At 36.3% G+C, this 15,361-nt stretch overlaps 1 protein-coding gene across 4 annotated transcripts in view; it reads right to left on the reverse strand.

The window, feature by feature from the left end:
* Positions 1–1,077: 1,077 nt before the first annotated feature.
* The window catches only part of LOC121853587 (general transcription factor 3C polypeptide 5-like), a 59,712-nt gene continuing 45,428 nt past the window's right edge, over positions 1,078–15,361 (reverse strand). For 2 of the 4 annotated variants that reach the window (XM_042347814.1, XM_042347813.1), the window contains exons 2-12: positions 10,263–10,399; positions 8,904–9,066; positions 7,654–7,764; positions 6,866–7,035; positions 6,119–6,232; positions 5,149–5,316; positions 4,356–4,491; positions 3,443–3,528; positions 2,764–2,904; positions 1,533–1,698; positions 1,078–1,329 (exon numbers count right to left, since the gene is read on the reverse strand). In XM_042347814.1, the coding sequence (XP_042203748.1) occupies positions 1,223–1,329; positions 1,533–1,698; positions 2,764–2,904; positions 3,443–3,528; positions 4,356–4,491; positions 5,149–5,316; positions 6,119–6,232; positions 6,866–7,035; positions 7,654–7,764; positions 8,904–9,066; positions 10,263–10,391 (1,491 nt within the window). In that variant the 5' untranslated portion in view covers positions 10,392–10,399 and the 3' untranslated portion in view covers positions 1,078–1,222. Of the gene's footprint in view, positions 1,330–1,532; positions 1,699–2,763; positions 2,905–3,442; positions 3,529–4,355; positions 4,492–5,148; positions 5,317–6,118; positions 6,233–6,865; positions 7,036–7,653; positions 7,765–8,903; positions 9,079–10,262; positions 10,400–10,925; positions 10,984–15,361 lie in introns of those variants that run through there. The other 2 variants (XM_042347812.1, XM_042347815.1) reach the window with 2 other exon arrangements.

Raw genomic sequence — 15,361 nt, forward strand, 5'->3', positions numbered from 1 at the left:
CCAAAAAGTTTGACCTCATTTTTTTGGACTCGTGGCTTCTTCAAACTTGAGCTGTGACCCATTGTGGGGCGGGCATCCGCCGGCTCCAGTATGAACACGCGACTGAGTAGTGCCTACGAGATTTTTATAAACTTTTATTAGGTCGCCCCTTGCTGGGCAGTTGCAGGCGTTTTAATCTCTCTGGGTAACTGAGGTGCCATATTGCAGGCACCAGTCTGAATCAGTTACTTATCACTGATTCAGTAAGTAGTAATTTGTGTTCACTCAGGCATTGCTTGAAAACTTGCCATTACAAAGCTTAGAAAAGATATCTTGCTTTAAAACCTAGAGAATGTACATTTCCCAAACAAAGTTCAGAGAACTTACCTTGCCTACAAAGCTTAGAGACCTTATCTTGCCATAACAAAGCTTAGAGAACCTACCCTGCTTTAACAAAGCCTAGAAAACTTACCTTGCCATAACAAAGTTTAGAGAACTTAGCTTGCCTACAAAGCTTAGAGAACTTAGACTACAGTACAAACACTACTAACTGAATAAAATCAAAAGACTCAGTAAGCAATTCAGGGAATCTATCAATTTAATTTGTTGCCATTTTCTGTCCACATTTGTAGGAGTGTGGAACTTCTATTGTGAAACATGTCATCAGGGTAAGCCTGGCCTGGACTGACCTGATCTGACACAAGGAAAGTACAGGTAACTGCATTAATCTGATGACCATAATTTATGTTCACTACTTAACAAGACAGCACCTGTCAGCCACGTCTTTCAGTTCTTGATACACGGACTTAAAAAATAATAAAACAAATAAAATAATCACATGTGACTGCTGCAAAACCCAGGTGACTCCAGCAACCATATGAGATTTATGGGAGTCCAGTGGCCTTATGAGCTATATGTGACCCCATCGACCCCATGACCTCTATGCAACCCCTTATGATGCATCTTGCAACCCCATTTGGGATCTTGAACCCGTATTTGGGAACCGCTGGTCTAGAGGAAGGATTTTTGTGGTGTTTGTTCCTTCAACACTTGAATTGACTCTCAAGGTGATTTATTTGGGGTAATATAATAAATAACAATGGTCATAAGCTTTAGTATATAGTCTTTCCATAATTTATCTAAAAATAATAAAACATGAAGAAATCAGAATCAGATCTGACTCCACTTTTTTCATCATAATCTTTTTCACTTAATTACACTGTAAAGATGTCCTGCCGTATTTCTATATTAACTCTCCAGTTTCTTCCTCAGTAGAGTTTCCTTCAGTAGGAGAGTCAGTGTCAGAGTTTGATCTCAGTTCCTCCTCATCCAACCCCTGACCCTGGGCTGCTGTAAGAAAATAAATATAAAATTTCCAGAAACAGTACAAGTTGGTTACCATGGAAAAGGATTACATTTAAGACTGTTTGTGAAACTGATGAAAATTGATAAACTTAGACAAGAAGTAAAGTTTAAGGAAGTCTAGATCAAAATATTACAAGTTGAGAAATAAACCAACAAAATATTGTTACTTAAGAGATAACTGAACTTACTTCTCTCAGCAATAGTTTTCTCTATAAGGTGGGACATGATGTCTCGACATTTGGCTTCAACGCCGGCTGGTAACCATCCAAATTTCTCTGAACAAACTTTGTTGGCCCCACTCAAGATGGATTCCTCCAAGAGTTTCTGAATTTCAGGGACTTGGATGTCACAGTACTGGAAATCAATTACTGTTACTGAGACTGTATACAGTATTTGCCATAACAAGCTGTCATTAAGAAAAACTCACATAGATAAGGGGTACGTACCTGGTACTTGGCATGGCATGAGTTTGATCTACAGCCAGGCAGGATAAGAGAGGAATTATTGTCCATGGAGAATACAGAGATGGTCACTGTCAAAGCCATACTAGCTGGCTGGTCGCTAAGTCAATATCTAGGTCACTCTGTCATGTCAATAGTACAGTATTCAGGCTGGTCACTCTCATGTCAATGTCCTGGACTACTCATACCCATCTTACCTAGAAACTGTGTCTATAGCACTGTGGGAAATAGGATGCAGTTTGTATCATAGTTATAAAAAGAAAATGCACATTATCAATAAATGTATGGATTAACTCATAAATATTGGACACTTTAAAAGGAGTTGGAAATAAAGTGGTCCCTCTCAAATGTGGGATTTGTACATCTATATTTTGAAATGTTTGAGGGGTTAATTTGTATTTTTTTTTTAAAGATTTATGAGGGTCTTCTTTGTAAATTTTGAACTAATGTCAGGAAGTAAATATACTCAAATAGACAGCAAAAGCCAAATGTTTGAGCACACTCAGGCAGATACAGCTTGTTTATGCTTCTTCCTCTATCCAGATGCCACGAGTCTCTGCTGTGAATATACTGTATAATGTATTATTATCAATCATCTGGCTTGTTCTTCTGGCCAAAATTGTCAAGCTGATACATCAACACACCTGAGTAAGAAGAAGCGAAGGATGTGTTCATTCCTGAATACCCAGAAGTTGTACACATTTTGAAGCAACAAGACTTTAACCTGTATTTCCCTAACACAGTTTCCTTCCCTTATTAAAGATTTACACAAGTTTGATACATTTTCAAACTGAACTGTAAGGGCCACTGTACTGTATTCTAACTTGGACATCTGGGCAACACTGACACCTGTGATATATTGTTTTCACTTCATAACCTACCATGGGTGTGTCTAAAACTAATTTATTAATATCCTTTTATCTCTCCTAAGGTTGTTAATACTGGATATTTACAATACCTGATAAAACATCTGTCTGTATGGTGGAATCATCCCAGGTCGAAAGATGTAAAGCTCCTCTAAGTTTTTGTCCACACCAGCGGCCTCTTCAGTACCATCCTCACCGGCCTCACCAAGATGAAGTGACTGGATGACTGAAGTCTGCAGTAAAAGGTGAGTTTCAGTGGTGTAACCAAACATGTATGGATATAATATTACTTCTCCTCTTCATCTTGTCATATTATTTATCATTTAATTGATTGTTCATCACTTGTACTTCCATTCTCAGCAAACACAAGAAAAATACAGGATCTTGGAGGTACAGTCGCCTGCACTTATACCTGGTACAGTGGCTGGCGTGTTTTTTAAGATGTGGCAACTCTGTGTAATGTTTATCTAGCATCCTTAGTCAAGCTACTATTGCGACATTCTTTAGAGCCATTCTTGAAGTTTAACATGATATAAAAATTGCCACATCTCCCAAAACACGACAGCCACTGTACCATGTATAAGTGTAGGCAATTGTACCTGAACTACTTTCCTTTTCCACTACACTTACTCAAAAGAAATTAATTATATTTTCCCAACAACAGATATTAAACTCCATCTCTTAAGAAAGCATACCAAAATGAATGTATTATTATTATATTAACTTTTAATTCTTAGGGTTACACTATAGTTGATCACCAAGAGAACTCACTTTTCTTCTGGAAGCATTAGAGCTCTTGTAAGGTAACACATAGTTGGAGTAGCTGCGTTTAGCCTCCACCTTTGTTTTCACACCACCTGGAAAGTAAATAAGTACTGTACACTCTACTTCATAACATCAGAGGCAAAATAAGTACTGTATACTCACTGGTTCATAACATCAGAGGTAAAATAAGTACTGTACAATCACGAGTTCAAACATCAGAGGTAAAATAAGTACTGTACACTTACTGGTTCATAACATCAAAGGTAAAATAAGTACTGGACACTCTACTTCATAATATCAGAGGTAAAATAAGTACTGTACACTCTACTTCATAACATCAGAGGTAAAATAAGTACTGTACACTCTACTTCATAACATCAGAGGTAAAATAAGTACTGTACACTCTACTTCATAACATCAGAGGTAAATTAAGTACTGTACACCCACTGGTTCATCCTAAAGGCAAAGCGATACAAAATATATCACCCAAAGTTTTACACATATTCTCTGACTTTACATCCATCAGTTCTCACACTCCCCTTCCTCCCCCTTTCCCTAGTCACCTTCTGATCCTAACCCGGTGCAACCACACAATTCCACTAAACTTAATGTTAAACTTCCGTCTGTATTCCACGTCCATTTTCATTTCGTTTTTCTTAACAATTATTTATTAATTTTCCTGCAGTTAGATTTGACAAATATTTACAAAACGAAAAAGGTCTTAATACATTATCAATCCTTTTCCTCCAGATATACATAAATATTTTATAAGTTCATTTTGACAATAATTCTCTCAACTTCCTGGTAAATTTACTGTATTACTATTCACACTGGCCTGCATCTAATTGCCAAACTCAGACATGAGACTTTTTCAGTTAAGAATAAAATATATACAACCAGAGTACATCAGTCTACTAACCTGCCTGCCTGATGCGGTAGTCAAAGGTCTGGTAGATCCAGGCATTGGGATCCGTGCGAGGGTCAAAACCTAACCTGACCCATAAGTTCCTCCATGGGCCAGTGTGGAAGTAGTAGGACAGTGTGGGTAGGAGGTACTGCCAACAGGATGACCAGATTAATATATCAACTTATAAGTAATCCAATATGTCAACTTAAAAATAATCATAAGTCTTTATCATGACAGAATTACCATCATCATAGATTTAAGGTAATTTTTCCACTCTTGCGTGACTTAGCCATGAATACCTGATGACATGGTGTCCCAATTGCCATCAGGTAAATTTGAATTAAGTTTTATGACTGGATGTCTTTCCTATCATGGATAAAGAAGATAATAGGTACCGGTACAGTAAATATATAGAGCATGTTAGTAAGTATGCTTTCAGATAAAAGTCTGAGTTATTTTCTTCACAATGCTATGATAAGACTTTACTCCTATTGATATTTAGGTCCCTATTAATTGCACGTCCTAAAATTTCAATCATTTAGGGTTCTCGAATATAAAAATGATGCTGTATGATTTCTCTTATATGCTGTTTATTTCTACATGTATACAGGTAATTGATTTTGGGAAACCTTGATTCATTCTCTGATTTGCCAGCTTTTATAGGATGACAGAGAAATGCAAAGTCTCTGTGCATATAAAATTCAATCCATCTCTCTGGCTATGCTCAAAATATTATGCAAAACATGCAGTACAGCTCATCACAGTATAAATCATGATACCTCTTATCTTCATAGTCACTGATTACCTTTAGTTTATCTTTGGTATAGTCCAGCCTGACCCTAAGGGCGTTCTTTGACCATATGGGGCGCTTTTCAAACTCATCCTTCAGGCCCTGGTAGAGTGCATTGTCCATGAATTTGACACGTATCTGTGACATGGCTCCTGGCAGTGGATCCTTTGGCACTTCTTCATCCTGAAATTACGTGTAAAATTTAACGAGAGACGGGGAAGGAAGGAAGAGATTACAATCACATATACTGTACTCAAGAGATATGCAGCTAGTTGAATCAGACGAAAGGTTTAGGTAAAATTTCAAGAGGCTGGGGATCATAATGAACAAGGTATACATACATACATACATACATACCCATACATACATACATACATACAGTACATACTCTAATTCATTAAACAAACAGGAAAAACTATAAAGGCCTTTGATTGATGGAATTAATATCCTGTAGATGTTTATAAGCTATTTAAGGCTAATTTAAGAGTTTTCTACAATAAAAATATGAACAATTCACACCAGCTCAGGCATCAGATGATTGGTCAGTTTGGACAGTGGCTGGTAAAAAATACAAATCCTGATGTTACATATGAAAATTATTTCTAATTAAACCACAATTGTTGACATTACCAAAAAAAACCTGGTGACAAGTGGTGCTTTAATGAAATAATTTGAGGGCTAACAAAAATGAACTTTAAACCAGCACCATTCAAAACACCTCAACCCTCACTGGTATCACACCTAGAGAACTTTTACACGAGCAATACTTTATGTATCATTAAATAAATCGTAGACTGAACAATCTTTACTGAAATTACATAATGTAATACAATTGCAACGATCTATTTACTCTATCGGTTGAAGTTCATGTGTCCAAATGGAATGTTGATTTATATTTTGTATTCATTTCGATCTACTACAGGCAGAGTAATTTCTCAAAGAGTATTATAACTATTACGTTCAAGTAGTTTACCAGAGCACTGACCTTGAAGGAATGAAAGATGGCGAAGTGTGTCCTTCTCTGACGGGTACGACAAATAATGTTCTGGGGCATTTTCGACTTGCTGTCACTGTTTGCCTCTCTTCTGTACCGGTAGTCCTGTAGGTAACATAAAACACTTGAAAAACATCTGAAAATGATTATGAGTGAGTATAAGGCTTATTTCTGTTGTCTATGGTAATGTATTTGAGGTCAGAGAGGGACGTGTTATGTTTCATCACTTGTCGCTCTGTTGGTGGTGAAGTCTTGGGTTAGCAGTCATGGGTTGGGTTAGGTTTAGAAGATGAGTACAATCGGGTATGAAAAAAAAAATTCATAGGGTGATCTTTTGACGGAAAAGTGTAATGTACTTGATGACTTAGCATAAAGCCTGCAAGAATTACCAGAGTAGTTCCTGATAGCTTATTAAAGAATATCTAATAGAATTCCACAGTATTGTTAAAGAAATGACTGATGGCATGATGAGAGAATTCTATTAACTGAGGTGTTGAGACAGTGATATGAATCTGTACAGTGGTGATATAAAGTTTAGTTATATTGGTGATGAAGTTGTTTTTAATGAGGAATGTGGAGAGCTGTAACTACTGGCCCTAATGTCTAGTGGGTGAAGACATTATGATTAAAAACACACAGAAATCTTGAGAAAAACTTAGTTAAATGATCATACATAAAAGTAATCATTCTTCACTGAAAAACTTGTTTATTAAAAGCAGCAGCATTTCCGGGTGATACCTGTGGAGTGTCCATGCGGGTGAAGGCAGCAGGAGGCAGGTACAGAGGTGCAGGCTGGTTTAACCAATCAGCTGTCTCCATTCCTCTTGGCACAAGCTGGTCATATACACACACCTGGTTCTGACCATCATCAGTGCTCACCAAGGGAACATACTGGAAGTCACACAGATCTGGAATAAAGTACCATGTCAAGTATACAGTATATGAATTGTATTTTACAGTACCATCGCTGATAACACTCAGAACCATCGCGCTTATAATAAGGTAACTCTTTATAAGTGAAAGTTGTAAAAAGAAACAATGTGGGCACTTAACTTCATTTTTGGAGCTATAAATGTACAATATATCCTAAACTTGCTCTTTATCTATACATGTAGAAAGAGAAGAATATTATACACATATGATATTAATTTCCCTTGTTCTGCTACACAAGTCTCTTTCTCTGTTCATTTTATCTTGCCCACTAAATTTTCTGCCCCATTACCCCCGTGAACTCCCTTTTCTAAGGAGATGGACACTTGCTGAAGCTCCCCTAAGCAATTTACTCCCTGACTATCCTCTAAGTGAGTGTTCTATATTTTACATCTAAACTTGAAACATACCCCACTCAGGTGTACAATAATATAATCTTTCTGACTGACCTCTCCTGTAATAATTAATGAACAGAATAAAAGCACTCATACAATAATCTCTTCCCCTAAATATGTAAAGGAAACAAACATGGAGCTTGCTTTTTATATACAGTACTGTATCAAAATGTAACCTGAACACAGAAAGACCAAACTTACTATTAAACTTATATGTAGTATGGACAACTCCAATCAGGTCTGTTTTGATTCTTGTTGTAGCGTCATCTGGGTTACTTGTGGCTGGTTCCTCTGACAGAGCCAGGGGGTCTACTGCAATTAATAAATTTCATAACATAATCTTTTAGAAAAAATGGATACCGCCAAATATTTTTAACACTGTACACAATACATTCAGCATAAATAACTGACAAGAGATAGGAAACTTTATTAAGGACTACTGGTGGGGACAAGTTATAAGTGATACACTCTTATTCTACAAATTATATGCTGGTGGAGGCGACAAACACAGCATGGCATAATAGTTAGTGAGCTCAAGCACACGGAAAAGTAGATCTGTCAGGAACACAGTAGCATTTGGATATGTGTCCAAAGATAATTTTTCCCCAGGGATGTGATGAGTAAAAGAAGCTGCATTTAAATTTGAGTGAACAGTATTTTATTTTATTATTACATGGCACAATTCACAGTCAGTGTAAGCTTCTCTATGTACACTGTTGGAGTCTGACTAAAGAAACAGATGAGACAGATAACAACAAACAGACATGATTAATAAATTCTATGTCTGCTGATACTGGGTGTTATAGTCATGACTGGGTATGAATATGTATTCAGAAAAGGTGGTAAAGATCAGCATGAAAATAAGTGTAAAATGTGTGGATTAGCTAAGCTAAGTGTCTTGGGATGTCTGTAGGATCATAAGATACTGAAAAGTGATGAATACCATCTAAGGTACAGTACCAAGTAGATACAGTGTCACCAGGCTGTACTGGTTGTTGAAAAAATACAAACTAAACATAAGATGATGGGACTGTTTATGGTAAGTGACAGAATGTGGGAGAACTGTTTATCACTATCATCATTACTCCTCTCCCACTATTGTTTGGGGTGGATCGTGGGGCAGAGAAACCCCACACAAGGGAGGATACAACAGGGAGAGTGATAGATAAAAAAAAGTGTGGATATTATAATAAAATTAATTATACAATATTATACAATATTTTTTATATTTAATCTTCAGTTTTATCAATATCTCATATCCCATAACACTTCTCAAAATGTCCATGTCTACTATCTGGGGCCTTTAGTTAATTAAAAAAATAGTAAATTTTAAACAATTTGTGAGGTTGAATGACTGGCTTTTTTAATGAATTATAATATCTAAACACTTTTAAAGTGACTTAGAAAACTAGTTATTTTGAGTGAATTATAAAAGTGAACAAGCAGCTCACCTTCTGGTTGTGGCTCTGAGTCGCCGGCTTTAAGCTTCTTCTTCCTCCGTACAACACGCAACAACAGAGCAGTTGAATTGTGACGCTCACCACACGTTGGCTTGCAGTAAACGTCATTTGGACGAAATCGTAGTTCCATTCGCCGATTATCCTCACAGTAAACCTAAGACAGACACTATGCAGAGTGAATAATTAATTATTGAAAGAAACATCAAAGCATCAGATAAACAGTACCTGTATAATACTTCTATACCACCTGAGATAACTCTGAAACATTTTTAAATGTAGTCATAACAAAAATTATTCTATTTTATTCGAGATGACAGAATGTCTGACAATAAGAAATTTTACTTCAGAAAAGATGACATCTAACAGACCATTTCATAACTATACAGTACATGATCCCAGCCCAAATTCCTTAGGACTGTGTACAGTAGTGTTTGAATTACAGATATTTTTGGGTTAAGGTTACAGTATAGTACAGTACTGATATTTCCTAAAGGTATAGATTGAAGTTGTGCTATTTCATAACTTTAATATTGGTGTTTTTGTACAATGAATGTAATATCTAGATGCTATTTGTATGTACTGTACCTGTAAATGTATACAGGTAAAGGACTGCTTATCCAGTATCCAGATATCCAGAATGCTCCAAAAACCGGCTTTGTTCTGGAACGACTTATTTAAAATGAGCGACCAGTAATTTTTAGGCCGAACAAGGAAATTTATGACTGTTCCCAACCCTTGTGCTGTATTGTATGTTATGTTATGGTAATTATTCAGCTCATAGTTTTGGGTAGGTATACTGTACTGTATGTAATTTTCTTACTTTTTTTTTTACTCGGTTGCATACACACAATCCTGCATAAAGTGAAAAAATTTATAAAAATAAATACTGTAATTATCATAAGGTATGAAGTTTTAAGCATCTACGGATTTCTACCATGAACCTGTGTGACTTGTGTGTGGAGGTCAGAGGGGCAGAGCACCATTGCTAGGGAAGCCAGCCAGGCAGTGTCCCCAGCATCCCTGAGATTGTGATGCAGTAAGTTTGTTGATTTGTATAATGATTTTTTTTATGCTTTCATTATTGTTGGTTATAATCATGAGGTCAGAAAAAAACAGGAGTAAGTGAAAAAAAAGCATTAACCCTTGAATTCCAAATGGTAAACACTTACAAATAGAAAAGCTGTGGCCTAAAGAAACTCACCGTTTTGGCAGGAATTTTGAAATGGTAGGCAATCAACTTTGGGATTTACAGACTGGATACCATGTACTGTAACAGTCTTGTAACTAAACGTTAAAAACTGAAGAACAACATAACTGAACGCTCATATTTAACAGGAACGTGTCTCTTACCTCTGATATTTTTTCAACACCACCTAAGGTTTCAATCATTTTATCAACGTTTTCCACCAGGCCCGGGTACTCTATACACATAAACTGCCTCAGCTTGCCCGTGCTGTTAAATCCACTCCCATGAGACATTTTGAAGTCTGAAAATAACAGGTACGTTTTAGATTGATGACATCACACTGTCCTCTGTTAGAGTATTGAGTGGATGACAAAATACTTAACTTCTACACTTCCACAATAATCAATGCTGTTTATATTTGTGTAAACTTTTAATTTTTCAAGTGGGGATTTTACTGCTAGTGCCCAAAAGATTTTATCTATATTAACCATGAGACTATACCACTAGCACAATATTGGAAAACGTGCTTACTGCTGCACACACAAAAACCATGAACATTGTGGATACTGTATACATTAAGCCTTCAGTTTGCAAGGCCTGCTTTCATAAATATAAGTCAGTGGTAAATCCTAAAATGGTAACTCTGGCCAGCTGCCATAAAAGTACGTCAGTGATGTGGTCTCTTGTTAGGGAAGAAGCACTACACCACTGCCGCACCAAGCTCTATACTCAGTCACAAGTGCTACAAGAGATAAATAATTAGAATAAGAAGAGAGATTAAGTTCCATGAAGGTAAAATTGATAGTAAATCATCACGCTAGACTTACTGCTTTGAGACGAGTGTTGACAACGTCGTGTTTACAGAACATTGATTCTTATACTGTAAAAAAGAAATTCTAAGTTTGTATTTATTAGGATAACTAAGGCATTATTATATCAATATTTAACTCTTAAAAGTACTTCATAAATAATTTAATTACTATTATCTAAATATAATTAGGAGATTATTGAATATAATATTTTGAAGATATTTGTACTTTACTAGATAGAAACGAAGCTTTACATCAGTTCGTCGCTTATAGTACAAATATTATTAATTTAATAGAAAACTTATACCTTTTAATGACTAACTTATTTGTTTTGAGGTAATTCGATTTATTTCTTTATTATTAATCACTCATCATGCTTTACAAATGTTTTAATCGAAGTATATAAAGAAGAAGGGTAATGAAGAACAGGAGGGCTATTAAACAAATATATTTCAGTGATAGACAGTCAAGTTAGGAAGTAAAGATGTATACAGGAGGTAAAATTAAACTTAAAATGGTTTCCTTTTGTCTTGTATTGTCCGGTAGAAATTTCGAAACGTCAGTCTATGTAGCTTATATCTTATAAGTGGCGTGGAATTACGTATATGCTGAATTATCGCGAAGTTATATAACGATTTTACTTAATAAATATCTACCTATTTAACAATTCATTCACCCCTCTCTATCCCTATTAATCGATCTATCTCTCTGATCTATCTATACACAGCGGGTCAACGGTGGGGGCTGTCAGATACTCTCGGGGGCCACAGATGACAATAAGAAGTAAGACATTGTATAATAGCGGCCAGGTAGGAGGTAGGATACCCTTGACTGTCGGCTAATGAGCGGCTCGCCATAAACTCGGGAGATAATTCTGGAGGCCACCTTTCGCCTTGTTGACAGTACAGTACAGTCTTACCCCCAGTGGTCATTCAAACTGAGATATTATTATTATTATTATTATTATTATTATTATTATTATTATTATTATTATTATTATTATTATTATTATTATTATTATTATTATTATTATTATTATTAAGTTTTATTGACCTTGCTACTCTCATTTAGTACCGTTATTATCACCGCCTCTATTATTTTTTCTTCTTCTTTGTTGCTCTTATTAGGCCCAACTCTTATTTATTATTGTTTTATACTGCCATTGTCATTATTACCAGGTATGAATTCCCGAAAATGGACCCCCTGAAGATTAGACACCCCATCATATTTCACCTAGAGTTTAACCATTCTAGCGCTACCTGTTGGGGTTAGGTTAGCGTTAGGGTGTCTAATCTTCAGGTGCTGCAGGTTTTCGTTGAACTTGCTAGGAATACAATGCGGGTTCTCCCGAAGAGTTGTCACGAGTCAGGTAATGGCATGATGCTTCAAGACAACACCCACCTACACTTACCAACACCCACCTACACCTGCCACCACCCACCTTCACCACCCAACACCCAGCTACACCTGTCAACACAACCATCAACACATACACAACTAACACCCCCTTCCCCCACCATCCAAACAATACACTGTACACACGTCACCAAACCAAACATCCACCACTACACTACCCGGAGATAATGACTGTACACATATCCTCACCCATCGCCACGTCAACACAATTTATCCAGAATTACTTTACAATCCACCCTGGCCACATTGGAGAATTTCTTTCGACAAATTTGGACATTTTTTTTACTATTATTATGAATATAACTTAGAATAATGTTTAATGACTGTAGTATAGAGGTACACGAAGGAGTATATAGTAACATATTGATAAACATTTTCATAACAGCGCCTTCTCATCTATTCACTTCATACTAAACATTTACCCAATACAAACAAATGAATAATCTTTCAACATTAACTTTTAAAAATTTTTCTTGGGATTTTCTTGGTTATGCAAAGTCTATACACAGTATATGCTGAACCTATACAAGAACTTGCACGATAGTAAGATCAAATAAATATATACCCAGTATCTCATTAACTTCACACCTCCCCACACCCCCCCAAAAAAAATTCTGGGAATGTCAGTTGATGGTGGCCCAATAGTTGAAAGTTCATCAGCTTTACATCCATATGAAGCATCGTCTACAACAACAAGGGCTGTGTCACGTTGTCTGAAGGATTGACGGCAAGAGCAGGAAGTGATGATACCAGGCTCTACCAGCTAGCTCAGCTTCCGGCACTAGTAACGTGTTGTTTCCCATTTACAATATTGTACAACCCTCAGTCACATATCTAATATTCCACAAATAGAACACTGTATACGATTTTATATATTAAAAATGTGATTATGTTATTTATAGTATATTTTTCCTCAATAACATATAATATTTCACAGATATTATTTAAAAAAAATGTATAATATAATATAATAGAATATCTTAAAACAATTATTGAGGATGAATGTAAGTTAACAGGATATGCAAAATATAGCCAACATAAGATTCGAAGAACAAAATAAGAGGCGACATAATTATTTGAAAATAGAAAATAATATATTGAATAAGAAAGTTGATGAACATTCTACAGTACAATTTACACGAAATATAATACATATTAAAATGTTATTCATGTATTCAATTTAACATTTTTTAAATAAAATTATTCCCGGATCTGTGACGAATTGAGTTGATGTTTTTTTTACTAAGATTTCAAAGTGATTAGGAGGATATCCGTATCCTCAGGAGAGCGGACTGCGACAAATAAACAATCTTTTACAGTAATGATGAAGTTCAGAGTTCAACAAAATAACACGTCACTAAACCTACAACCCACACATTCAACATCACCCTCATGCACATACACTACACAGCTATCAACGTTAACACACATCCAAAGAAATTTAACAATCCATCTAGGCAATAACAAAAAGATATACGATGTTTGAAAAGCGAATAGATGAGGCTACGAGAAGGGTGCGGGGTGGGCCTGGGTGGCGGAGGTTACCAGATGATGTTGGGAAATGGATTTACTCTGATAGAACTAACATTAGAGGAGGAAGAAGAAGACCAGGATGTTTTTCAGTGATAAGGATAGACCCGTGTAGAACAACTAATAACAAGAGTCAGGAAGTGAAACCCTAGGAGTAATAAAAGAAAGGAACAGGATTAACTGGTAGTATGTAGAGGAATGTAGATACATAAAACAAGAAAATGTTGGGTGAGAATGTAAACACCCGTCGAAATAGTTACAGAAAATCAGAGAGACGGGTTCGAGGCATATAAATAATCCACTTTATTAAAAAAAAAGATGTCAAAATCACGGATGATAGCTGATGAGACCATATTTGTTACCATTTAATACAAACGCCATAAAATACCGCAGTGAAGATAAATGTGAAACAATATAAAGGTATTAGGCGTATCATGGGGAGGGAAGGACCAGAAATATATAGTAAAATACAAGAGATCGCGGGCCCTTCGTGCCCGGTGAAAGTTTGAACGCTCGTGCTTGGCTAGCGTACAGCAAATGAGGGTGCACCAAGTCCGTAGACTTGCATGGTTAATTAGGGTGCGCCAAGTCCGTAGACTTGCATCGTTTTCCATCGTAAATAAAATGGTTAATTTATGCCTTCCTAAAGAAACCATCGACATGGGACCAGGTTTGTTCCACTCTACGAATTTTTTGCGATTTTTCCACCAAGTTTGATGGAAAACGACTGTGCCGTTTCGGCTGCCCAGAACAGACAGACAGACAGACAGACAGACACACACACACACATATAACTATTCCTATAGTATATTAGATGTCCAATTAAACAACATTGATATTGAGAAGGCAAGTTTTTTTCTCTCTAGGGTCACTGATAGCCACGTAATTATTGAAAAAGAAGTGGTGATGCGTGGCAGTGAAACAGCGTCCATAAACAAGACACTGGAACACGCACCCATCTTGTGTCTCAACTTGAGTGTACTACAAAATCCACGCTGGACAAAATATCCTCAAACAAAATCTCCCTAGAACAAAATCCCCCTCGGACAGAAACCTAACCTAACCTTGAGAAACATTAATGTAAAAAGTGGGACGATTTTATCCTTCTCTGCACTTTAACTGAGGGAATTTTGTCCGAGGGGCCTTTGGTCGGGGTAACTCTAAACTTGCGATACTTCGTTTATATGGAGGAGAGACGACTTTGTTGATATTATAATACATCACTGCCCTCTAACAATTAAAGTCTTAAGTGGGGATACTACGTGGTACTTAAAGAACTAACAGGAAAATTAATGGTAACTTGATTTAAAACAGAACAGAGAATGCGATGAAAAAGTACAAATTTTGCCGGGTGAGTGTGTCGGGATCTGGCTCGAGTGACGATATACATTGACATTTTCTCAACCGCAAGATTATATCAGTAATTTTATCATTTCGTGACCAGTTATCGCAAGACTAGAGAATTCAACGTAATATTGAGTTCCGAGATTTTTTTTTTAGTTTAATTG

The sequence above is a fragment of the Homarus americanus genome, unplaced genomic scaffold (assembly GCF_018991925.1).
Source record: "Homarus americanus isolate GMGI-L3 unplaced genomic scaffold, GMGI_Hamer_2.0 scaffold4896, whole genome shotgun sequence".
NCBI classification, from domain to species: domain Eukaryota; kingdom Metazoa; phylum Arthropoda; class Malacostraca; order Decapoda; family Nephropidae; genus Homarus; species Homarus americanus.